At 31.0% G+C, this 27655-nt stretch overlaps 8 protein-coding genes across 8 annotated transcripts; 4 read left to right on the top strand and 4 right to left on the bottom strand.

Annotated features, from left to right (window-relative positions):
- Positions 1–445: 445 nt before the first annotated feature.
- Positions 446–4708, top strand: FG379_001308 (P-type ATpase3; the record flags this gene model as incomplete). Its single annotated transcript, XM_067326911.1, has 1 exon — positions 446–4708. The coding sequence occupies one exon, from the start codon at positions 446–448 to the stop codon at positions 4706–4708; it is 4263 nt and encodes a 1420-aa protein (XP_067183817.1).
- A 1489-nt stretch (positions 4709–6197) lies between these two features.
- Positions 6198–8810, bottom strand: FG379_001307 (uncharacterized protein; the record flags this gene model as incomplete). The annotated part of the gene is made up of 1 exon (XM_067326910.1): positions 6198–8810. The coding sequence occupies one exon, from the start codon at positions 8808–8810 to the stop codon at positions 6198–6200; it is 2613 nt and encodes an 870-aa protein (XP_067183816.1).
- Positions 8811–9437: 627 nt separating this feature from the next.
- Positions 9438–9761, top strand: FG379_001305 (uncharacterized protein; the record flags this gene model as incomplete). Its single annotated transcript, XM_067326908.1, has 1 exon — positions 9438–9761. The coding sequence occupies one exon, from the start codon at positions 9438–9440 to the stop codon at positions 9759–9761; it is 324 nt and encodes a 107-aa protein (XP_067183814.1).
- A 44-nt stretch (positions 9762–9805) lies between these two features.
- On the bottom strand, positions 9806–11908 carry FG379_001304 (uncharacterized protein; the record flags this gene model as incomplete). Its single annotated transcript, XM_067326907.1, has 1 exon — positions 9806–11908. One exon carries the CDS (start codon positions 11906–11908, stop codon positions 9806–9808), a length of 2103 nt encoding a protein of 700 aa, XP_067183813.1.
- Positions 11909–12178: 270 nt separating this feature from the next.
- FG379_001303 (uncharacterized protein) lies at positions 12179–12958 on the bottom strand (the record flags this gene model as incomplete). The annotated part of the gene is made up of 1 exon (XM_067326906.1): positions 12179–12958. One exon carries the CDS (start codon positions 12956–12958, stop codon positions 12179–12181), a length of 780 nt encoding a protein of 259 aa, XP_067183812.1.
- Positions 12959–13447: 489 nt separating this feature from the next.
- On the top strand, positions 13448–22975 carry FG379_001302 (large with a UBR1-like ring finger related treble clef; the record flags this gene model as incomplete). The annotated part of the gene is made up of 1 exon (XM_067326905.1): positions 13448–22975. The coding sequence occupies one exon, from the start codon at positions 13448–13450 to the stop codon at positions 22973–22975; it is 9528 nt and encodes a 3175-aa protein (XP_067183811.1).
- A 505-nt stretch (positions 22976–23480) lies between these two features.
- FG379_001301 (uncharacterized protein) lies at positions 23481–24566 on the top strand (the record flags this gene model as incomplete). The annotated part of the gene is made up of 1 exon (XM_067326904.1): positions 23481–24566. One exon carries the CDS (start codon positions 23481–23483, stop codon positions 24564–24566), a length of 1086 nt encoding a protein of 361 aa, XP_067183810.1.
- A 1346-nt stretch (positions 24567–25912) lies between these two features.
- On the bottom strand, positions 25913–27361 carry FG379_001300 (uncharacterized protein; the record flags this gene model as incomplete). The annotated part of the gene is made up of 1 exon (XM_067326903.1): positions 25913–27361. The coding sequence occupies one exon, from the start codon at positions 27359–27361 to the stop codon at positions 25913–25915; it is 1449 nt and encodes a 482-aa protein (XP_067183809.1).
- Between the last annotated feature and the right edge of the window lie 294 nt (positions 27362–27655).

The raw sequence follows: 27655 nt of genomic DNA, 5'->3' as shown, positions 1-27655 counted from the left end.
AACATAGTTATGTATATATATGATTAATTGCCAGGGTTTTGTATTAAGAAACAAGGGGTATATGGGGAAAATAATTGAGGACAAGCGATAATAATTCAAAGTTTAGTAATAAGACGAAAATAGGGCACTAGCCACTTTTTGTACCCACATAACTCAACAATAGAACAAAAGGATAAGAAAGGTTCCAGTCAGGAATAGGGGGCCGAACTGCTCGGGGAGAGTGTAAGTGTACATATAAAGTCGATATTGGTATTTATACATATGCGACTTTGATCTTGTTACGACTTTGTAGAAGGAAAACTTTTTGTGAACTAAAGAGTGATATTTATCATATTGTCTTAGATAATTAATAGTTTAGAAGTGAAATTGCTTGAAACAAAAGATTAGTTGTTTTAAAAATAGAACTTGTATATTGGATTGTTTAAACAAGAAAGCAATAAGTAAAATGGAACTACACAATCCTTCAGAACCAATAATAAGTTGGGATGTTGGGAAGATAACAATATACAATTTACTGATTGCGGGGATAATGGGTTATTTTTGGTCTTTTTATAGAAATAAAAGAGCAACATGTAAATTTAACAAGGGAAATCGTGGTGAGTCGTTTGATGGAGCTCAAAGAGGATACAAAAACTCTGCAATTGGGAGTTTATTGAAATTGTCTGTAATAATTTCCACTTTTCTTCCATTTTTGTTCATAATGATACATACTTATGATACAGCAGGATGCGACAGGAGACAATTGGCTCTTTATTGGAACACGAGAGCAATAACATTTATATGTTTATGGCTTGAGTGTTTTGCCATTTGCTTTTTCTATAGAATTACAAAGACATTTTTTAAACAGTTCTTTTTGGTTCCAAGTGAATTGAAAGATGCCGACTATGTTTGTATATGGCAAAAAGCTTCGGGTAATCTTGATCTCACCAATAATACGATTAATAGCAAGAATTCAAGGTTAAAAACATTTCTAGACACAATACTTAGGCCATTTAACAAACTTTCAGCTTTTTTAAACAATGATTTTTCTGGATATAACCTATATACTGTTCGTGTTAATAAGGGTGATAATTCAGGTGAAAAGTCTTATTTTGAATTGCTTTGTGTTAGGTACTGGTACTCTGAGAAACTTGAAAGATTTACTTGCATGGAAGAATCCAACGGTGATTCTGATGGTACTGATGGAGAGGGAATGATAAACAATACGGGTTCCTTGGGAAACGATATATACAGTGTCAGTAATGTTATGGAACTTTTACAATTTAGACCAAATTTGTGTTCGAATGAGAAATCAATGATGAATGGCCGTGACAGAACTATTGAAACACCATTCTCATCTGACAACAATATATCACAAATAAGGGGTCTGGACTCTAAAACAGTATTTGAACAGAAACAATCTTATGGAAGAAATGAGATAACAATCGAGGTGCCTTCTTTAATATACGGACTAATAAACGAAATTATGGACCCCTTAACTATTTTTCAGCTGTTGATAGTTTCATCATATACTTTCCAAGGATACATATTTTTCGCTGTTAAATGGGTACCTATGATGATCATAAGCATAATAGCAAACATAAGGACTCATTTTGTAAGTGTAAGGAATGTAAGAAAGTTGGCGGAAATGAAATCAACAGATTCAATAAAGACTATCAGAGACGGTAGAATAGTTTCAATTGAACCACATGATCTCGTACCTGGTGATGTTGTATATCTGGATGAGAATACAATTGCTCCATGCGACCTGTTGTTGCTTTCTGGATCTGCGGTTGTGAACGAGTCAATGCTTACAGGTGAGTCTGCTGAAGTTATTAAGATGCCAGTTTCTGAATCTGAAAGCGACAAAATATCCCCTGAAGATGGACCTTTTTCCACAAAAAAGCATTTTTTGTATGCTGGCACGAATATTACTGCTGTTTATGGAAATGTTGGAAAAGGACTGCTTTTTGGAGGTAGTTGTTCCTCTTCACCTATCTGTCTTCAAGGCATTCCAACTGCATCAACGAGATCAACCGATTCTTTTGGAAATATGACTTCAGTTGACTCAACTGAACAACAAGATCTGAATCGTGAGCGTAACAACAATCAAAGTGGTGGAACCACAGCTCTTGTAATAAGAACAGGAATCTCCACACTTAGAGGGCGCATTATAAGGTCTATTCTATATCCGAGCAAATTCAATTTTGATATGTTTGATCAACTTCCGATCACTTGGCTGTGTTTAACTGTGTTGGTTATAGTTTTCATAGTGAAACAAGGAAGATCATACAATTGGAGTCTCTTCACATTCTTTTTTGCACTTGGAACAATGAACTCAATCTACCCTCTATATTTAGGAGTTCTAAGCACTTTATCGCAGAATGTGGCTTGTAGGCGTCTTTTCAGTAGATTCAAGGTTAAGGCCCTTGTCCCAACAAGAATAATATTGGGGGGAAAGTTGAGGGTAATGTGTTTTGATAAAACAGGTACGTTAACTAATGACCACCTGGATTTCATTGGCCTTTCCCCGATTGAGACTTTGAACGACTATAAGGGTGAATTAGTGAAAGGAGAGGCAGGAGAAAACACTTTAAAGAGTAGACAAGTTTATAATGTAAATGGCGAAGCCAGCAACATTGTTTATCATTCATCTTCAAATGAAATAGTTTCTGTAGAAGAGATGAAAAAGAATTATCAGCTAGCTTTTCTTTCAATCAGAAGCTGTACTACATTAAGCCATTCTCCCTCCAACTTCGGTCTTTCCCATGAAGAGGTGTCAAATCAAAAGATTTATTACTCGAAACTGAATGGAAACGATACTGACAAAGCCTTGTTTTCTGTAACAGGAAGTTACTTTGAAAAGATATCTGGGTCGGAGAAGGTACTTATAAAATCAATTTTTGAGAAAAATGCCTGCAAAGAGAATTCAAATCCGGTTTTCAGTACTCTGGAAATTCTCAGAGTTTTTCCATTTGATTACAACAGAAGACTCATGAGTGTTCTTGTTAAATGCAGGACCACCGAAAAGTATTACCTTTTCACAAAAGGAGCTCCAGAGTCCATTATTACTCTTTTAGCAGACAATACAAGCAACGAACTTAAAAAAAGAATAAACTCCCTCTCTTCCCGAGGTTACTATCTTATTTTTTCTGCCTATAAAAAAATAGATTCGAATTTGGTTGGGCCTTATCTCACTCTAGGCAGAGGCGAACTGGAAAACGAACTCACACCTTTAGGCATACTTGTTTTTGAAAACAGCATTAGAGATGAAGCTCCAAGTGTCCTCTCGCAACTAGTTAAGGCAGACGTGCTCCCACTTATGGTCACTGGAGATTCTCCACTAACAGGTCTCAGCACTGCTACGAAGCTTGGCATGGTCAATAGTAATGGCACAGGTACCGCCTTGTCAGAGTTGAAGCATAAGGATGGGTCTGATCCAGAGGGAACTGTTGTATGGCGTTGCACAGAAACATTAAGAATTATTCCAGATTCAGAGATTTACACTGAAGCATCTCCGAACAAATTCTCAAATCTCGTGCTCACTGGGGATTGTCTTCGTGTTCTTCTTAGGGAACATTACACGCGCGCCCCCTCCAATTTAGATATTGAAAAAGGAAAACTGATGGATGATGAAGTAAGTTTATTAATGAACAAAGAAAGTAGATTGGAGCGAATATTGAAAAAAGTTAATGTTTACGCAAGAATGTCTCCGAATGATAAAGTTGAAATTGTTAGTTTCTTTATGAGAAGAGGATTAGTTACAGGAATGGTTGGTGATGGTGGTAACGACTGTGGCGCTCTAAGGATGGCACATGTCGGCCTTTCATTTTCAAAAGGCGATGCATCTTTGGTTGCCCCATTTAACTCAACAAATTCGGACTTAAATTCGGTTTTGGAAATAATAAGAGAAGGAAGGAGCAGTCTGGCAACTGCGATGTCCTTCTTACTTTACTTAATTTATTATGGAATTTCTACGGGACTGAATGAAACTTTGCTTACCCACTTTGCTTATTCTGCGATTCCAGACATTGCCAGCTCATTCGTTGCTTTTTTCACTCACACAATGCTTTTAGTTGGGTATATTTTCTCATCACCGTGCAGGAGACTTGCGGCTGCCAGGCCATTTGGAAGCATTGCAAGTCTGAGATTTATTCTTTTGTTATTGGTACCAATAACAGTCTATTTGGTTGGTTACATTGTTATGTCATATAGTCTTAGTTCAAAATCGTGGTTTGTGTCTTCATTTGAATACAACATGCAAATTCCTGCCCAAAATTGGTTTATGAGAATGGACAATATTGAATTCGTTTCTTGTTGGGTATACAGCTCCATCCAAATTTTGACGACAGCCTTATGTTATACAATGGGATCCCAATTTAGGAGACCATTTTACAAGAACCCTATTATTTTTATTTCAATTTCAATTAATATTGTTGTTTATTCAGTACTTATCTTCACGGGACCGAATCCATTTACATGTATGTTTAGAGTTAATTGCGACGTTGATAATATTAAGAGGTCCGTGATTAAGTTATTTGGTATTACAATAATAAATCCGTCATCAAGACCATTCTCTGGACCAATAGACTCAAATGTCATGCCATTTAGTTGGAGAATTGAGTTTTGTTTAATATCACTAATTACATCTTTCTTTACATTTTTATTATTTTCGCTAATTACAAGACACAAGGAAGAATGTAAAACATCAGTAAAAAAGAACATTTAGTTCTTAAATACATACTTTTAATGCTGTTTTGGGCCTTTGTAATGCGGAAATAAGGTTTCTTGGAATTAATGATTTTATGAACAATATTTGAAAGTAAATAATTGAATTTAATGTTAATATTTTGAAAAACGATAATTTAACAAGATGATATATTTGTTATTTTTGTTATTGGGAAAATATTAAATTTTCAAGCGTTTTATTTTTTAAGTTATATAGGACTTAGTAACTATTGTTATAAGCCATTTTTGAAACATAAGCAAATTAGTCTTTAATATTTTTTTTCAACCTGATGACATTGTATATATGAATTTACCATCACTTCTTAAAGGTATATTATTTGCATCCAGTATGTAACATGTATGTATATTAACATTGAAGCAAATGTATTAGTATATGCGCTTTTTTTTTACAGAGTTTTGGTAATGTTTGTTGTTTTTGCGAATTTTGTTAGTATTCGCACTAGTTGATTTAGTGTCTAAAAATAAGTCAAACTTAATGAAACCTTTTTGAGTCTGCTTTACCCTTATAGGTATGCGACGATATTTCTTATCCGAGAGGTAGGAAAGAGGGGGTATCTGTATTGTAAGTAATTGATTATTAATTGGAAGATAAAGAAAAATAAGTGAATAAACAATAAGATAAAAGATGGAGAATGAAAATGAAGTAGTAGTTTCTTTTTTTCTAAACAGAAATTCGACAATGGACAGCGAACATGGTTAAATGCAGGAATAGATATGAAATCCATTGGTTTCATATTTTGTATTAATTTCAGTTAAAAAATGTACAGTTTATATTGATTAATTGTATGTTTTATTTATGTAATTATATAAATCTAGTTATCTGATTTAATTTTTCCGAGATCCTTTTCTTTTGACTAATTTAAACAATTTTCTAAATCAATAATACCTAAAGTCTTTGCCCGGCCACTAGTGTGGAGCTGTCGCATAGTTGGCTAGTGCGCGAGATTCATACCCTCGAGGTCACGGGTTCGAGTCCCGTCAGCTCCTCTCTTGTTACAAGTATTCAGAGGCTGGCCCGCTCTGTGGCGCGTTGTCACAGTTGGGGTGGGGTAACAAGAGTCACGTAGGTAAAGTGCACTTTTTCCAAGTAATAATGAATGATAGCGTCCGTACAAACTTAGAATAGATGTTGGGTTTTCAGTGAATAGCGGTGATAGCGTAGCTAATAAATTTGTATTACAACAGAAAACTTCGTAAGAGGGGAACGAGAAAATGATAAGTAAAAATGATCTCAATATTTAGTAAATGAGAAGTAAAATTTATCTACTAAATAATGCATGTTTTACATTTTTGCACTTGAATTTATATTGCAATTTGCAAATAGTCACATAACGGTGATTTTGGTTCATTCAACAGTTCCAATTGCAATTCTCCCGGCCTTTTTGTCAGAAATGATGAAAAATTTCTATAAATGTAAACATAAATAAGATAAACAGAACTAAAGTGTAGATTAGATTAATTGATATAAATTAACTTACCATGTTGTTTTTAGAATAGAAATTAATAATTTCGGTAGAATTGTGTTGAGTATTTGAATCAAAATTAGAAATATGATTTTCGTTATCGGTTTTGTTATTGCAGTCTGAATTTTCACAATTTGAATTTTCCGTAGTGTCAATGAGAAACCTTTTAGTTTTTTGTGGACGATGTATCCTTGAAACATCCTTTAAATGATGAAATATATTGGAAATCGAATGATAGTAATTACTATCGTTTATGCATTTTGAGATGTTATACATGTAATTATAATATATCTCGTCTTGAGAGTGATTGCCAATGTCAATATTAAACGGTGATATACTACAAAAATTAAGTAAATCTAAGTTAAAATTTATAAGGTACGAAGATTTACTTCCATTTTTAATCAATACTAATACCTCAGAGTGGTTTGTCCAAATTATATCAAGTATTTTGTAATTCGAATAACTATTAGGTAGTGATATTATAGACGCGTATAGAGAAAATTTTGCTTTAAATGAAGAGTATATGTTGCTTTTATAATTAATAATAATATTGTTATTAACATTATTCAGTGAGTTATTGTTTGATCCTTGTTTATTATCGAATTCAAATAATCCACAAACCTCGTCATTGCCAAATTCAACCATTACTTTAACAATGGCATTTTGGTGATCAATCTCATTTAAATCTTTTAATCTGCTAAATAATGTTATGAACATTACACTATTATTATCAACAATATTTATATTTAAACTGTTGTTGATTCCAATATTTGAAAATGTATTTGAATTTAACTCGATATTAAAGTCAAATAAAACATTGTTAATAATGTATTTTTCAGTTGTATATTCAACTAACAATTTATAAAACCTATCCAATATTAAATTCATTTGATTAATTGAGAATTCAGAACGAGTTTCATCTATTAACAATTCATCTATGTTCTTGAACTCAATATAATCAAAGAAAATACTTGTTTTTGAATTATCGTCCATTTTATCAATATTTAAGTCATTATTATCCAACTTGATATCTTTTTCAATTATAAATTCTTTTAGAGTTTGATAATCTCTCTCATTAATGTGAAATTTATCAGATATTAAATTAGAGTTGTTAGATGATATTATTCTTGGAAGCCCAATCTCGTCAAACCCAAAGTCATTTGGTGACTCCATGTATGTTTTCACTATGCTTAATATATGAATAAACACATTTATTATGGGACAGACTATTCCCAATTCTCTTATTATATTTTTGTAATAAACCAGCAATTCATCTATTTGTTTTTCTAAATCTTCAAAGTTGTTCATTTCAATTATAATATCTGAACTTTTCATTATATCCCATATAATTGATATATGTTCCAATATTGGATGCACTGTATTAGATAACACATACAACATGTATCTGACTGAATCATCTATATTTTGACAAATAACTACAAGCTGATCTATTGTTATATTTAAATCGTATGTTAATATATCCTTCGTAATATATGTGTTTAATGGTAAACCAAAAACTATTGAATATATAATTATAAAAGGACTATTTTTTTTAATATTATTCTCACCATTAATAAATTGCCTAAATGGAACAATACCTATTTTCCATACCGAGTAAATTTGTTTTATCACTCCTTTAAGATAAAACGTTAATTGTCTTATATACTGAATGTAACCAAATACCGAAAATATTGAATTAAATGACTCTAAAAAATATTTAACATCTATTACCTCAAACTTATAATTCAGATTATCATCTATTTTATTGTACATTATAACGATATAATTCTTATATATATTTATGTTGCTAACTTTATTATTATTTGAACCATTTATCTTGTAATTCCATATAGGAGTGTGACCTCCTATTGAACATATCATATTGTTGTTATTATCTAATGATACAAATATTGATATTTCCTTTTCTGAACCAGAGAAATCCGGAATGAGCTTGGGTATTTCTTTCCTATTTATTATTTCACTTGTATTTTGATTAACACCGTCATGCAACATGATATTCCTATCATTCAATAACTCACCGTTCAATGATCTGCTATTTAAATTCATATACTCTGTATTATGCGATTCGATGTCATCAATATAATCCTCTGTACTATCATTGTTATCCTCTTTGAAATTCACATTATCTATAAAATTTTGTACGATGCCATTCAAAGAAAAGTCATTGGATACAAAATCCCTCAAACTTATTATATAAGGCTCTATATTAATCAATTCAACCAAATACTTGGGGTATATTCCTTTATTCTCACTGTTTTTATATTCTATATTTATACTCTTACTCTTTACTATTGTAACCTCATTATATTGTGTATGTATACCATTTTGATTTTTAATGGTACCATTCATATCTATTATTGTTATATTGCCATTTGAATCTCCTATACATATACTTTTGTCATCATTACACCAATCCAAGCAATTAGGGACGTGTTTTATTTGATACGACCATAAAAGTTTTATTGGCCTATTTGCACTGTCTATTCTATATAATTCAACAGTATTCACATTTGAAGATACTAACAAAACTATCAACTTCCCATTAGGATGTATTAATCCACATCTAACGTGCTCTTTTCTATACAATATGCATGTCATTGTTTTATTTTATACACTCAATGCGAAGGTACCCGTTTTTTGTCCAAGTAAAGAAAATCAGTTTCACCAGTCGGTATTATTATACAATTAATTATACTTTAAAACCAATAAACCACTTATTACCCCCTCTATTTATGTTGTATTTAAACAATAAAACCTTCGCAGAACAATGTTGCATTAACACAATCGTACATTTAAAAAATTCGGAGCAACTTCAGCAATGACTTAACATATTACTAATTGTTATTATTTACTTTATTTCTTTTAAAGATTTTTTACTTACAAATTTAACAGTCTGTACTCTAATTTCTTATTTTATTACTAGATTTTCATTATTTCCTTTTTTAATCACATGCCTTTTTCACCCCTCAATAATAAATTAAAATTGCGAACATAGGCGCCGAACAAAAGGCGCCATGTGTCTAATATTAGTTGACAATAGTAATTTTAATTAATGACAGAAAAGTTGCTAGCGTACAAGGGATAATTAATTTACTAAATTCTTCTCCATTAGGTTTAAACAAGTACCACACATTGTAGATTTATGTGTAATGAAATTGGTGTCACAATAAAATAGATCAAATATTAGTTACTAATTACTTATTGCGGATGCTGGTTTTGTAAAAAATGGTAAACGACCATAAGAATGACGAAATAAATGATTCGGATTGCCTTGTATTTCCGAGTGAGTATGTTGAGTACATAATGAATAAACAAGGAGCCAAGTCTAACGACAAGGATGTATTTAAAGTTGTCAGTTTAGCAGGACAAAAATACATAGAAGAGTGTTTAAAGAAAAGTATAGAAACGAGTAATGGAAAGTTTGTGATTAAAAGCGATAATTTGCGAAATTTTATAAGAATGGAGAATTCAAATAGTACTATTGTGAATGATTTCAACCTCTTCTTAATGTCAAACAGAAGATACAAAGAATGTGAGAATTCTAAATAATAAAATAGTAAATCAATAAATAAATCATAATTAAAAAATTTTAATTAGTGCAAGTCAAAATTCAAAATGTATTGCTTTCTAGTATCCTCATTTTTGGTTATCCATTCGATACTTGTTTTGCTATAACCATTATTATTACATAAATCTTCATTATCTTCTACAAAACGCGTTAGACTTTTTATTTGACTTCTCATGTTGACTACTTGTTTATAGTGAATTCTCTTTGTGTTTCTGTAAAATGCAGAATTGTCTAAAAAGTACTTGTTTGAGTTTAGAATTAATTTATAATTCTTAAAGTCATTGTTATAAGAACATTCTTCATCGAAAGAACCACTGGAAACGACGTCAAATTCATCATCTTTTTCAATGTACTCTCTGTTTTTGTAGATAGCAGTAAAATCTGTCATTAATCTAGACCAAAGCAACATATCATCATTTGCATTGTTTGACTCTAAGAAAAATATATTACCAAAAAAAGGTTGGTGAATTGAATTTTTATTTAAATTATCTTCATTAAAGTTACATAGTTCAATAAAATCGTCATAATGAAGTTTGGTGTTTTTAAGTCTATCAATAAATTGAATTGCTAGACAGGAAGACTCTCCTGGTTGCCAAACTAACTTTCTAATTCCATTCAACTTAGTCAATTCAATCTTCCATATAATCATATTAGAACCTGTATTATCCTTGCAATGGTGTTTGCAGGGTAAGTAAATGTCTTCACCAATGTAACTTCTTTCATCGGAATAAGAACACACTTTCATAATGTAGTAAAAACACTGGCCATTTGATGATATTGTTGATACAGATATTATACCACATGGATACAGCTTATTCACCGGGCCGTAAAAAGTTTCTTTGCTTGCTGTACTAGCTTTATCCTTATATATTGCGATTGAAGTTATCCATTCTTTTTGAATTATTTGCGTATATGTATAAAGCAACGTAAAGTTATATTCGAGTTTACCTGTTTCAAGTCCAAATTCACTATAATCATCATTCTCAGTGTCATCATCCTCATTTAGACAATTTTTAAATTCGTACTCGCCCTTTTCATTAATACCTTTACACGTTATATTGTAAATTGAAAATCTATCAGGAAATTGTATTATAAACAAGTCACCAATTTGATTAAACATTGTCTTGCAATTTCTTAAAAACTTAACTTGTCTTTTTCCGTAATTTGGTATTGATTTTAAACCAATAATATTCTCCTTGTTTCTAAATAGACATATGTAATGTTTATCATTAAAGTAAAATACTACTGAGTAAATTCTATTTTCCTCATTATTATTAACAGAGATCGATAATACTCTGTTTTCATTTATATTTCCTTTATGTTCAATATCTTTTACTGTGGGATAAACAATATTAAATAGTTTGTTTGGAAAAACCGAACATAAGTTAGTTATTTTAATGTTGTTATTCTCATTGTTACAGTTAATTAGAGCATAGGAATGTGAAACTTTAACTAATAAAGGAACAAAATGTGAGAACTCGACTAAAAATTCAATATCAACGCTGCTTTCGTTATAATAAACTCTTATACCCTGTATTGAAAGTATAACGTTGTTTCTCATAATGTCATCATTCATGTACATTAAATCTTCAATGTAAGAGTTAATTACATCTTCAAAAGAAAAACTTCCAATATAAGTCGGAGTGACAAATTTAGAATAACCAGTATTATTTTTATTATCGCTGTCAACAATGCAGTTTCGGAAAGAAACGTCCCAAAAACAAACAAAACGATTAAAAACTCCAAATAAAAATTGATTTTTGTATCCAAAAACACAAGCATCCTTACAAAACATTATTTTCTCTTTTGTCCCAGTACAGTTTTCTATTTTCGAGTACGAGACAGCAGAAAAACATGTTCTTGTATATGCTCCCAACAAATATATTCCATTTAAACTAATTACAACAATAACCTCACCGTCTTCACTGTAGTTTGCTGAAATAAAAGGATTACTCAATATATTTTGAATGTCACCTTTTTGTTCCTCAAGATTGGAATTTTCAGTACAAACTATGTCACCATGTTCATTAAATATTGGAAAATGATCATTTTCCAACCAATTACTTGGAATTTCTGGCAGATACTTGTTCGTTTTCAGATAAAGTCTGCACTCCAGATTTGGAAACATCCTGTAAATCCAATTAATTAACTACATTCTACTTGAATATACTCAATTTTATCTTATTTTCTAATATTCAATTGTGCTTTTTACACCCACAATATTTCACTTTATTGCGAGGTTTATTCGTTTGCCGGTACGTTTTATTTTAATAATCTAAATTAAAAATATATAGAATAAAAAACATAAAATACAGCAACATAAAAAAGTTTGAATAACTGGGAAATATATTACAAATATAAAAAATGCTACTTAAAAAAATAAGTGGGTCCTTTGTCTTTAAACCAACAAAACTGCATTTATACAGCCATCTATCTCTGGATTGTTTGTCACTTGGGCATACTTAGCCCAAACAACTTTACCTGTTTGCGTAACTAAACCTAATTCACTAACATTAACCTCAATAATAGTACCTTTAGTTATAACACCAAGAGAAGTGTATAATTGACTCTGCGGATTTTTTTTAATTGAAACAATATCCAGATAGAAAGTAGTTTTAAGTTCAGGGTGAGTAACATGAGCCTTTTTGAATCTAAGACCAGTTGGTCTAATATATCTTTCTAATTTAGGTGGTTTTCTGGTAAAATCATTACCAACAAAACATACTTTATTTACAATTCTTTTCCACGATTTTTTTTGTCTTTTACCACTACGCAGTATTTTAAACATTTCGTCCTCATTTAATGCCTTTATTTTAGGTATAGGTACTTGCCATTTTGCAGACTTCTCCTTTCTTTTCTGTTTAATCATATTACTCAATATTTTCGTTCTGTTTACACATTCACGATCTAATAAATAAGAAGGCACTGCACCTTTCTGCACTTCCGGCTCCTTTTCAAAAGCATCCTTCTCCTCATTTGCTTTAACCAATTTTCTAAGCGTTGCTTTCTCAGCGTATCTCTTCTTGTTATATAGTTTTGCCTTTATTCCTCTGACTTTTTGTGCGTATTGAGAAGCTTTATGTACCTTTCTAGACTCAAATTTCCTTTTCTTTTCAAAGTGATCAAATCTATATCCATATCTTTTTCTGTGTAGTTCTATGTACTCGTTTTGAGGCATTTTTAGCGTACTTGTACACCCTCGATCGTAATTCTACCTTGTTATCCAAACTCTTATTGTTAATACAATGTATATTATTACGATATTCCCAATTCAATGGAGTAAAATTTAGGTTCTTTGTTAGCGTTTCAGTGCCCAGAGAACAAATAATTATGCCTTCTTGTGCCGTATACGAGATAACTACTATCTTATGTTTCTGTTTAAAATTAGGAATGGTGGTGGCCTTACCCTAAATACAATAAAATACGACATGGCGCCGCGAAACGGCGCCATGACGTGATTTTCGGTACCCTTCAAGTTACACGCGCGTATTCGGGGGAAAATAAGCAAATCCTTTTTGAATTAAAGAGAATAAATTAGATGTAAAGTAAGAATACTAAGTCGAAAAGGATAAATATTGAGTATAAATAATATACATGAAAGTAAAAGTGTGAGAAACATATTTATTTGATCAATACGAGAGAGAATAGTTGCGTAATGCAGGCAATAATGCATGGCAGTAACGACAGTGGGGAATGTGAGAACAATGACCACACAGTAAAAGTTGTGAACAATAACAATGATTCAGTAGATGTGTTAAAGCTCCCTAGAATTGTGCTTAGAGATGATATTATGCGAGAGTGGTTTTCAATAAATAGTACATGTTATTCTTCGTTATTGGCGTTGAGATTTAGACTACTTTGTTTGAGACTGTATGTTTACAAGAATGGAAGAAATGTTCCAGATAGAATTAGAAACTATTCAACATTTGATATAAATTTAGATTACGATGAATATCAACAGCTTTTTATAAATGAAAATCAACTAAGGTACGATAATAATGGAATAATAGGAGATATAATGTATTTATTTTGCTATTTAATGGATGATTCAAATGATAATGAAAAAGATAACATTGAATGGATTACTTTTCTAGGGATAGAGTTGTTTTCAATGGGATATTCTTTGGAAGATGAGAAAGCATTTTGGTATATTACAATAAATGAATGTAATAACAATACTGAATATACCCTTCCAGATAACAAAAGAATAGGATGGGTGAAAAAGGTACTGGATTATAAAAGTGGTGACACTAGTAAAAGTTGTAACAATAGTAATATTATTTATCGCAGTAAAGATAGCGGTTTCTTAAATACTATTTCAAACGATAATAGTAAAAATGATTATTATTACAATGGAAATATTAACAATAATCAAGTAAATTACATCATGGTTGGTGATTGTAACAGTAGTTTAAATAACAATGAAAACAGTGCGATGTTAGCATTTTATAATAATTTATTTAAGAGAAATAGGTCCAAATCAGGAAATGGAGAGTTTGACTATTCAAATTCGTTGAACCCCGTGAATCATTTTTTAGATTTTGTAATAATATCAATATTTGAATTGTTAATAAACCCAAAATATAATGATCATAATATTTTATTCAAGTATATTGAATGCGATCCTATAATATTATCTAAAATAAGGCTTGGAAGTGATTATCAAAAGTTAAGTAGATGCTCACAAATATGGAGTGGACAACATATTGCTTATAGGTGTTTAACATGTGGAATAACAACGTCGTCTTGTATATGTGTGGATTGTTTCCAAAATGGCAATCATGAGGATCATGATTATTATATTTACAAATCGGACTATGGAGGTTGTTGTGATTGCGGTGATGAACAAGCCTGGGACAAAAATGGATTTTGCAAAGAGCATAGTGAAAATGTAGACAGCTCTGGCTTAAATTGTAGAAATGGTAGATATAGTGTAGACGATGTTGTCATTAGAAGATTAAAAGGACTTTTTCATGGAATACTTTGTCACATTATATTACTGTCTAGATTGCATTGTACAATACCAGATACAAGGGAACTTTTCCTTCCTTTTCATTCAAAACTTATTTCAAATGTGATTGAAAAGAATAAGAGTGATGTAACTGAAGAGGGGGTTGAAGGGACTCATTTTCTTTTGGAAGGTGAGTTGCTTCAGGATTCTGAAAACAACACCATTCACAATAATATAAACAATAATGTGGACAACATTAATAATAATGTTAATCAAAACGCTTTTAATACTGGAAACATTATTAATCAAATCCAACATCAAAATCAAGACAATGTGGATCAGGATAGGAATCAAGTACAGGTTAGGATTCAATTTCAAGTTCAAAATATCGATTTACAGAGACTTGGTGAATTTAGGATTGGAAGTACTCCAAATTTAGTTGGAGATGAGTTCAATAATAATGCAAGTGGTGACGGTAACTTCAATGTTAATATTAATGGGGATTCCATCAGTTATGATAACAGAAATGACGTTAACGGTAGCGGAAACAATAGTGACAGTAACAATGACAATAATAATAGTAATGGTAATCACAATACAAGTACAGAAGCAAATAATGGTGCAAGCAATGATGAAATAAACGTCGGTAATAATGATGAAAATAATAATACCAATGCTAATATTGGTCTGGAAAATGCCAGGAATTATCCAGTAGTTTTTGTTCTTAAGCAAGAGAAAAGTTTTCAAATGGATTCATACTTTTTTCAGTGGTTTATTTGTCTAACTGAAAACTATCAGTCTGTGTTCCTTCCATTATTGGGAGAACTGCTTGGTTCAGAAGTTAGCAGTTTGTTTTTCTATGAAAGAAATAAAGAAAACAGGAATATATCTAAAATACTTATAAATTTGGTAGAAAATCGTTTTGGCAAGGACAAAAAGTTGTTAAATAACGGAAGCATAAGGGAATTGTTGTCATATTTACATCCAGAATTTACAGTAAATAGGGTATCTTCTTATATACCATTTCATATTAATTCAGTGATAGATGATTTTAATCAAGAAGAAAACTTTAGTAATTTAAAAAGAGTTAGAAATAAAGATATGGTAACATATCTGGATGTATTTTGGATGAAATGGTCTCAAGATACATTAAACGATGAATATAGTAATTTTATTGACAAATTAAATAGACAAAACGATCTTACAGATTTACTGCTTATATTAATGTTTGACAAAGAGTTTAAAGAGGTTATATTTCCAATTATATTTATGAGAAACTATAACGAATTGGTTATGAGACAAGAAAAGGTTCTAACTAGAATAGCAGTGCAACTTTTTACAATAGACAAATTGTTGGTTGAAATGACGTTTGACTGTGATTTAATTAAAATAATTTTCTATACAACTTTTCAAATACTGGGAAATTGCATAGGTTACTATGATTGTAATGACAATTTATTTAATACAGAAACTGTGTTAAATGGAGAAATATCTGAGCTTGTTTCAGATAAAAGTTCAAAATTTTGCAATAGAACAAGTTACCATAGTATATTGACTAATTACATTCTTCCAACCATACACTCATATGGAAATAATTCAATAATAAATAGAAGATACATATATCCAATGCACGACTACAAATATATTCTTCAATCTATAGACCTAATTGCATTCATATTCTTGAACAAGTGCACTGTGAAAATGCAAAAAGAGTTAATTAAAAGGAAGGCTGAAAAAGAAGACTACTACACTCTGAGCCAGAAGTATTATATGGATTTGTGGCATAATGGTTGGCTTGCCTTGCTCAGACTGGTTCAATGCATTAATCCACATAATGACCAAAACAATATTAAATATAGAATGTACAATGCAGATAACGGAAATTTAAATTCAAATGTTAATGTTTATGATTTAAATGATGATAGTGCGAATGCAAATGATAACAATGTAAACGGTGACTATTACTTTACGAGAAGAGTGAATCGTTACTTGGAAGATATTAGGTGGCGTTCTAGTCTTTTGCTTTCCTGTGATATACAATCTACTGTAGATATATTATTACAAATAATGTATATACTTATAGGCGATAGTGGGAGGGATATTTACTATTTTTCATACAATTTAAGTTCAGATTCAGAACTAGATAGTTACGACAATACCAACTCTTTCGGAGTCTATAGAATTACAATTAATACATTTCAGTCCTTAGTTCAGTGGTTCTACATAACAACTATAAAAGAAAAGTGGAATCTAAAATATTCTTTTATAGAAAATGTAGCGAAACTTGATTATATAAAAAGTGAATATCAGCCGGTTAAGCACTTTTTGCTATTTGAATTAACACAAGAAGTGACCAACTATGCTGACTATTTTTTACATGATCACTGTGTAATGGACAATTCAGTGTCAATTCACATTCCTCTTCATAGAATAACTACTCAAATAGTATTTATATATCTGGGTTACTTTAACAAATATAACTTAAATAAAGATTTAGACTATATTAAAAACTTATTGTCTAATATAGGCTTGAATAGTGATTTGCTTAAAATACTACTGATTGAGCATCCAATTAGATCTTATTGTTTTTTCTTCCAAACATACTACTTTAACCAACAATTTTCAATAAGAAATGGGTCAAACAGAACAGGCGAGTCTCAGTTTTACAGGAAATCTCACTGGTCAATATTGTACATGATTACGGATCTTATATCAATCAGATTTTATGTCAATATTTTAGACGATGAAAGGTATATCTTACTATTATTTAACTCAATTTTGACGCATTTTGACGTGAAAAATAAACTAACAATGGACAAAAGAAAGAGCATAAGCATGAATGGATGCATAAGTGAAGATCTTGGGAATGAATTTTCCGTTATTAGAGAAAACAATAATATTGGTGAAGTGGAGAAAAAATCGGAAAAGGATTCAAGTTTAAGCGAAGAGAGCAAATTTAAATACGAGTTTGCACTTGAGAATATTAATATATTTAATATAGGGATGAAATTCAACAGTAAGATGGCTTCTTGTATGCATTTTATTATGGATATATTAACAAAAATTAATTCAGTAGACATTCCAGTATCACTTACTTTTAACAAATCAATATATAGATATCTATTGTTGCAATATTTAATAAGAAAAGAAAGATCTAGATCTGAGATTCAGGATGGCGTTCCAATATCAAGTTCTGCCTCCTTATATTATGGACAATTTATTCAATCGATTAATTCTTCCAATCCTAATTTAATTGTTGATGAAATACTATGCTCATTCTGCGATGCTATTCCTGCTAATGACAAGAAACCAATACTCTACAAAATAAAACAACCACTTGGTTGGATGCTTTATGATCCTGTACTTCCAATAAACTTTTCAAATGAAAAAAGTTCATTGAGTTTCACCAAGTTTATGGTCAACAAAATGTGCAATTGGTACGAAAACAATAAGACTTTGGTACAAGAAAACTTGATAAATAAAAGTGGGTATATGAATAATCAAACAAATGGTGTTGGTTTAGGCAAAGTAGACTCCATTGAGAAATTACATAAAGATGCGGACAAAGTGTTTATAGACAATAAATTCGTAAAATTTCCAATGAAATTGTGTCATATTTCAGAAGCTAATCACTTTGTTTCACTATTTAACTACAACAACAATAATGTATATATACTGTCTGCTTTGTTTTCAAGCGTTGTTCATTTATACTTGCCAAAGTTATTAGGTATAAACAAAAACGAGACTGTTATTGCAGACCCGAGAACAATTCAGTATTCCTTTATATTAATATTTAACTTGATTAATATTGAGATAATTAAGTTTGTGAATTCACTTAGGAAAAAAGAAAGTGATTTTAACAATGTTAATTTATCTCAACTAGATGACATTTTCGAATACAAGGACATAAATACGCATTTTTTGAGCAACAATAGCGTTTTACATAGTGAAAAAACAACAGTAAAAGAATTAAATCCAAGATGTATAAATGTCGATTTAGTGGAGAACTATTTTGGAATTTCAAAGGAAGATAATGATGATTTTGAAAATAAACAAAAAATAACAATTATGGGTTACACAGAAGAAATGGAAAATGATTACTACAACTATCTGTTGGTGAGTCCTTATTTGTGCAATCTTGTGTATGACAATTTCGGAAAAAAGTCAGATTTAAGAAAAGCAGGACTAGATAACACATTAATCATTAAAGAGTTAAATATTGATCGTATTTCAGAACAGCTTAAGGCTAATCAAATAGAGAATATATTCAATCTACTTACTGTTCCAATCAAGATTGATTTAAAAGGAATAAAGGAACAGGTAGAAGTGGAAGGGGTAGAAATGAGTCAAGTAAAAATAACTGAAGGTGGTGAAAAAAGAGAGTTTTGTTTGATGGATATATTGATTGAGGCGATATATTCAATTAGGACAAAGGAGAGTGACGACCAGTTGTTTTTGAACAAGGAAAATCCTGATTCCAAATTTAGGTTTGTAAATAGGGACTTACTGAATGATATATCTCTAGAGGCTTGTTATTTTTTGGAATGGGGGTTATCTATTGGAAAAGAAGCCAGTCCAGAAATTCGTGAGTACATAAACAAATATTTAGACAGCATTTACTTGGGATACAAACAGGAAAAGAGAAAAGTTTCTGATCAAAAAAATAACAACAAAGATATTTTATCACAACAGGCAAGTATAATGCAGAGATATTTGAATAAACAGAAAGAGTTTATGAAGAATCACAGACAAACATTTGAAAATAATGATGAATCTGAAACCTCAAATATGAATAGTAAAGCCGAATATTGCGTATTTTGTCATGAAGAAATAAATATATTATCTTCAGACAACATCGACGACTTGGCAACTTTTGGATACCTTGATTTGCAAACTATTTCGATGAATTCAAGGAAGAATGTTAAATCATTCTCTAGCATTAATGGTTCTTATTCATTGCCGAACTACACCTCTATGTTAACAACCATATGTGGTCATATTATTCACTATAGTTGTATTGGACAATATTACAAATCATTTATTGAGAATAACTTTTTCACAACCGAAAACTTGACAATTACTCAATTTCTACGAGATAACAACATCAACCATTACAATCTGAACGGAGACGAAAACTATTCAGATTCCGGTTCAAATTCAAATTCCAGTTCGAGTTCGAGCTCCGATCTTGACACTAGTAGTAATTCTGACTCAGAATCAAGCAAAAGCATTGAATACAAATACAATTCCCTTTACGGAAACGTTCCAATAATACCAGATAGAGGAATGATAAGAGTTTTGGTTGACACATATGGGGATGACGCCGTGATTCACGAATTGAGCTCTGTCAAACTGGATGAAAGTAACGAGGATTTAAAAAGTAGAGTTTTGGATTATAAAACTGAAGGTTGTTTTTACCATTACACTAATTTATATTGTCCATACTGTAAAACCAACTCCAATATAATACTACCGTTTAAATCATGCATTTTAGGAGGAAGGAAAGCCGTGGGATGCGAGAATGGTGAAAAAAAAGACGAAAATGATGGTTTAAGTGAGTTGCTGGAGAGGACATTGAACACATTAAAAGACTTATCTTTAAATAAAGATAGCACGAACTATATGTTTTATTTCGAACATTTAAATGTTAGCCTTAAAAAGTACCCAACACTTCAACAAATACTTTCAATATTAAATTCATTTAACTATCTATTACCTCACAATTTAATTAGCAACAAAATATACATCAATAGTGTGTTAAATGTAAACCCAATAAGTATTTTTGTTAAAATTTTGAGTGATAATATAATTATAGACAATATTTCATTTAAAGATAATAACTGTTACAAGCCATTGTTTTACTCAATAATAATTGATTCAATTAAAAATTTGATTAAATCATTTCCAACTCTAGGAGAGTCTTTGCTTAGACGTTTATCACCGGTTTTAAATAATAGCAATTCAAATATGGACATTTGGGACTTTGTTTCGCTGCAGTCTCCTTCTTCTAGATTCCAATTTTTATTAAATTACATTATATTAACTGAATTTGTTGGTGAAAAAGACGGCAAAGAAGGAAAACAAAATTACTTGGATATGTCAAGCATAATTACAATTATGTTAGTAATTGAGGTGTTTTCATTAGTATGGACATTTTGGAACAGTGATTGGAATGAAAAGTTTCGAGAACTAAATAACACAGGTAAAAGGGGTAATGTAATTGTTGATTTGATACTAAAGCATTCAAACAGGGACAAAAGTAAGGTTATTAGCAATTGCTTCTTAAATAAGGATGAGTTTTCAGTATTAAATTTCTGTAATGAGTTGTTGAACGGATGCAATTTTAATATGATTATTAAACACAAGAGAAAAGGTAAAGTTGAGTACAGAGCGACCAGAGTTAATTCGATAAACAAAACAAGAATATTTACAAATTCTTACGGATCTATTCCTATACAAATATCCAAGCCATTTAGAGTATTCGCTAAACGAGAGAATCCTGATGATAGCTTTGTAACGTCGTTTAATGACTTTTCGGAGAGTGAACAGATGGACCAACAATGTGAGAGCGATGACGCACTTTTCATAGATTACAAAAACGATGAATGTGATACTTTTGATGAAAGTATACCGGAGCATTTTTTAAACGATGAGTTAAATTTGAAATATGGAGCAAAAGACCTACATAGGAACTTTCAAATCGACGGCTGTTATGATAAATCCATTACTGGTGGGGTAAGTCACAATGATGGTAAGAAAGGTGACAAATACGAATATAATGTTGGTGATCGTGGTTTTAATTTTGAGAAAGAGTATATTAGGGACAACAAGACATATTACCAATTTAGTGATGTAATTAATGATGAGTTAATTAGTTTAGACAAAATTAGTTACATTTTGAACGAGCAAATATTTCCAAATTATAATATAACATCTGAATGTGACCTTAGAATAGACGATATTTCACTAAATAAAATGTTTAAACTAGAAAACATTGAAAAGCTTCCTGATATTGTATATTACGGAATATTACCTTGGCTTAAATGTTTATCTAAATTTCAAGATATATTTTTAGATGAATATAACGGGGATGATGATGCAAATTTGGCTAGCATTAAACTCGAAATGGAGCAATTGAGTGTAAAAGATACCGTTATCTATTATACTGAGAAGATATCTAACAAGTTAAATTTCAAATGTAATGTCTTTATGAATATTATTGAATTATTAGTTAATTTTGAGCACGATAATAGAAATAACTACAACACTGAATGCGAACAAGCAAATGAATTGGTTAATTCAATAGTAAATAATATACTGTTCATAAAAATTCTTCCATTAAAAAGAGTTTTTCTGCCACTAACGACACTTGATGTACTTGTTCATAGTGAAAACTATAATACGGAAACTCAATTATTAAATAAGAACATAAATACATACTATAGAGTTATAAACAATAGTGAACTTGACTTTATTTGCAAAAAATTCAGTTATTTCAACGACAAATATTTATGTATTAGTAATTTTACCGATAATATTATCCTGATCAATAGTTATAATCAAAATAATATAGCATTGCCGAAGATGTACCATACATTGTATAATAAGTTGATTTCTAATCAAATCAGACACTGGAGTGGAAGCAAAAAGCCGAATATTAACCAGCTGTTACTTTGCCTATCTTGTGGAGCTGTTTTATGCACAGATTATTCTTGTTGCAATGAGTCAGAAGTGAATTCAGTAAACTCTTCGCTATTTCTAAGATCATACTATTATTGCCGCAAAGACGATAATAATAACAGTGATATAAACAAACATTCGTGTTACTCTATTCCATATGGAACTGGCTTAAACATGTCGTTTACTTCAATCCCTATTAAAGATCATATCACCAGGTGTGGAAATGGTCTCTCCTTTTTCCTCCATATATCATCCTCTATTGTTATATGTTTTAGAATTGATATTGCATCTACAAAAAATGCTGGCTCAAACAACATTTTTAATTGGATAGAACCTGAAAAATTTTATATTTACTTGTACAGAGCCTGTGAGTTTTCTACTCTATATATTGACGAATACGGAGAAGAGGATAGATTTTTGTCTAGAGGGAAGCCTCTAACTTTGTGTAGATACAGGCTTTCTAAGTTGCAAAACAGCATACAAAAATACTTAATCAAAAGAGACAGCAGCATTAATTGGTATCCTTTTCAAAATAATGATTCATTAAATTATTTTCCTGACTAGTTGTACTTTAATTCAAGTGTAACTAATGCTTTCAACAGTTACAGTTATAGCGACTGTGGCAAAGCCACTTCTGTTTGTTACTTAGCCATGCAAATAAATCGCTATTTCCATTTATTTTGTGTCCTGAATATGCTTTATCATGTACGTAGACTGCTTTTATTGGAGAATGTTGTTTGAAATCATGGACTGATATCTCCGAGCAAAACGATTCAGTACGACAACAAAATAAATGTCCAGTTATGTTTGCTTAAAACACAAATTTTAGACAATTCATAATTCTTTAAATAATTTTAATAATGCTTAAAGTGATCGTATGGATCAATAAAAATCATAGTATGCATTAATTATTTTTTTTCCGGGGTTTTTATCTCTCAACCTGGAAATAAATTGTATTTTTTTGTTCACCCAAGTATAATTGAAAAATTTACCAGAGGAAAAATAATAATAACTTTAATTTAAAATAGGGACAATAGCATAACTCTGTTTATTATTCTTAAATGAATTAATGAAAATGGTTAGTGTTGAAGATATAGAGAATTTTAAAGTTATATCAGGTTGTGAAGATGAACAGTTGGCAAAGAGATACTTGGAAATGTTTCCTGGTGATATGAATAACGCAATAAATGAGTATTTCTCAAATATTGGGAATGAGTCGAGCTCAAATAGTACGAACAACTTAGCACGAGACGATGGCCAATTTAACTACGATCAAGAAGATAATGTTAGAACTCCAATACCTTCATTTAATGACCAGTTAATTCAAGATCACCACCAGGATAGCGTGAATAGTGTGTCTCATTATTCCTTTTATAATAGAAGCGACTTAAATTCGGATTCATTTTCCCTAACGGAAGACTTTTCAACGCAAATGTTTTCGCCACCAGATTCAATAATGTTTAATGATTCATTTGAAATGGCAAAAGAAAAAGCAAAAAGCATGAAAAAATTAATACTAGTAAACATACAAAATCCTACAGAATTCTCTTCAATGATATTAAACAGGGATATATGGAATGATTCGTTAATCATTGAGTTTATAAAAGAACATTTTATATTTTGGCAAAGAAGTAGTAATACACCACAAGGTATTGAGTGGATAAATGTTTATAATATTTCAAAACTTCCACATGTTTCTGTCATTGATCCAAGAACTGGAAGACAAGTTAAGGTCTGGGATGTTGCTAAATCGTTTTTTGACTCTATTACCGCATCTTCTGAAATAATTGAATTTTTAGAATCCGACAGTACAATTAAAACTATAGATAGAATATCAAATGACGAACAAAGTGCTACAAATAGTTACAGTTATAGTAGCACATCTTTGGGTGCATTTGATCGTTCTTCAGATGCAAAATTAAACAATGATAAACCACAAAAATATCGGACATTGTCTGGTCTCGCTGCTACCAGTGCGTCTGATAATAGTAGTAATACTAATGTTGATAATTTGAACAACAAAAACACCAATGAATCCTCATCTCTGTCAAATACAGGGGAGATCCAGGTTCCAAGGATGAATTCAGAACTAGCCATGCTACACATGGAGAGGATGAAAAGGAAAAACTCTGAGAAAAACAATACAAAAGTCTAACATTCTAGGTTATATGAGAAAATAAATGACACAAAAATAGCAAATAGCTGCCGTGTAGTTAAAGATCACTTTTAACATTTATATTTACTTAACGCAACCTAGTTTGGATTATTGTTAAAGGATGGATATCATAGCAATAAACAATTCTGTATTTTTCAGTGTTAGTATACAATTAACTAATTCAATCTCCTGTATGCAACGTGCCAAACAAGTATAATGAGAAAATTAGTGTTATCACACAAACACCAAAGCGAATAAATGTCCACAAGATGTATAGAGAGGGAAACTCCATATGTAAAAACACCCAAAGAACGACAAATAGGAATACGTGCCACTTACATCCCAGATAAATGAAATAAACGCCACTGCAAATACAATTAGTAGTGGACGTTCACATTGCACAAGTAACTGCAAATGTGAAAAGTTAGAATTTCGGTACTCGAAATGAAGGAGGAAAGTAAAAAACGGATGTTTCTGAATCTCGTGTAGACATAGTTCCCTCCTTTAGTAACCCTGAAGAGAGAAAAAAACATATGTGGTGTTTTGAGGAGCTATTTATATTGATATTGCTATTGCTAGAACTAAAACTAGCAGAAACTATAATTCACTGGAGAACATTGTTAAGTTATGAAATTATAGATATGTTAGATGTAATAGGTAAGAAAGTATATTTGAAACAATTCATTTTTCATTTCAATTTAAAACTGGGAAAATCGCGAATTGAGAGTTGTCTCATATTTAGACTCGAACCCAACTTGTTCATATTTCGTTTTCCCACATCCCACGTCCAAAATCCCCACTTAATCGCTGTTCTGACTTGTCTCCAAATACCAACAACCGCTCCCATAAGTAAGATGACTGCAATTTCAAATCAAGTATAGAAGGTAATTATGTAATCACTATTATTACTATTACCAACAAAAACATATGCAAACAGTTAAAGCTTTTGACTAGGTAGAGAAGCTATGACCATATGATTACCAATTTGAATACCGATATTAAAAAAATATTTCTAACAGAAAGTGAAAAACTGTGTTGTTTCACTCCAATAAAAAACCAAGTTAAATATAGCCCATATTATGTTACAAAATAAAGACGGACTAATATCACAATTAAAATGTACGTGTAACTTTAACCAGTAAATTAAAAAAGATGTAGATTTAGAATTTTTGATGTTTTATTATCCACTTAATCTATTCTCCTCACTAAAAATAGAATATTTGTAGAAATAACATCCACATTAATAGACACTTTTCACTCTATCTTTGTTAGAATTACCACATTTTCTTGTAATTTTAGTATATATTCGTTCATTCCTTTTAAGCTTGTTTAAGAATTCAGTCCACTTAAATCTCAGAAGTCTTGACCGAGGAATATTCCAACTCATATGGGGAGATAGAACACCCTTTTGTCTCCTTCATATAGAAGTAGCACAATATTGATACGATACCACAACATGCGGATGATAAAAAGTAGACAGTCAAGTCAGAAATGATGTAAGATAAAGGAATGTAAACAGAACTAATAAGCCAGTTTACAAAAGCACAGATTCCCATACCGGTTGAACGCACTTTAGTAGGTAGTGCCTCAGGAACAAAAGCAATAGATACCGGAGCCAATGCAACTTGGAATGAAACCAAAAATGTAGTAAATACGACAATAGGGACTGCCTGAACAACAAAAATCGAGAAATGATCTTTGAATATGGTAAAAAACGCCAAAAATAACAGTGATATTGAAATGACAGCAGTACCTGCAATACCCACAATTCTTCTCCCATAACGCTCAATTAACTTACCACCACAGAAACACGATAATGTTTCTATAGATGAAATTGCAATAATAATGTAAATAATCTTTTCGCCAGGTAAGCCAGAAGCTGAACCTATAAGTGAACTCATTTTTTGTATAAATATACCAATACCACTTCCACTAACAGCGGCAGTAATAACAACAGAAATAAACGTCGGAAGGAAGTACTTTCTACTCAAAAGTGTTGAAAATGAAGCACTCTCGCTATTCTTGCTTTCCTCAATCATTCTTTGATTACTTAACAACAAAGACTCCATTTCAGTATCTACAATCGAACGATCATTATATATTTTCATAAGTACTTGTTCCGCCTCAGATGTTCTTCCTTCTGAAATTAATAAACATGGAGTTTCATTTCTGCAAAATATAGTCACTCCAACGATTGCAATAAACGAGATAATTGACTGAATCAAAAATGTAATTCTGCAGTACACCAAGTACTTTTGTAAGTCAGACTCCACCAGTTTTGTCATTGGAGGAAGGTACAATCCCGTCGCGTATATTATAGTTTGTCCAGCAGGGATACATATACCATAAAGCGTTGAATACAAACCTCTCCTGTCTTTAGGTGACATTTCCGAAATGAACACAACTGCTGCAGTTGAGATGCCAAGTGGAAAACCGCTTATGAATCTTCCTATGCAAAATACCTTAAAGTTTGGTGCCAAGGCCGTTACAATGCCACCTATCAAATAAGGAAATAGTGCCATTTTCAAACCGAATACTCGGCTCTTATTAATCAGATGTTTTAATGTAAATGAAGCCAATAACGACGCTGAAAAGAAGGACAATGTGACTCTGTACATTGCATATGATCCTGCCTCACAACTCGTTCTTTCTATAAACGAACCTTTATTTCCACATAATCCATAATCCAATATTATATATGGATCAGTAAAGTTTAGTATAGAAATGTTCATACCAAACAACAGGGGCACGCTCAAAGCTATTATACATAGTTTCAAACTATAGTAACTAGGCATCTTCGCTATATATGATTGTATGACTTATTCACTTAATTCAAATTTGCCTATATACTTGTAATTATTCAATAAGGAATATTCTCTCGAGTAAAGTAATGCTTGTTGAAAGTACTAGTTAAATTCTTATTATGCTTTGCTGTATACACATACATAAAGTGTACAAATACAAATATTTAGTAATCAAAAAACCAATACACCAGTATCAAATTTAAATACTTTCCTTAAGATTTATTTATTACTTGATTATTATTTACAAAAAAACAAACAAATAAATCAACGCATATAATAGTTGCT

The sequence above is a fragment of the Cryptosporidium bovis genome (assembly GCF_009768925.1).
Source record: "Cryptosporidium bovis isolate 45015 chromosome Unknown contig_21, whole genome shotgun sequence".
NCBI classification, from domain to species: domain Eukaryota; phylum Apicomplexa; class Conoidasida; order Eucoccidiorida; family Cryptosporidiidae; genus Cryptosporidium; species Cryptosporidium bovis.
Note: the sequence above shows the minus strand (reverse complement) of the source record. Positions and strands in the feature narration are given on the sequence as shown.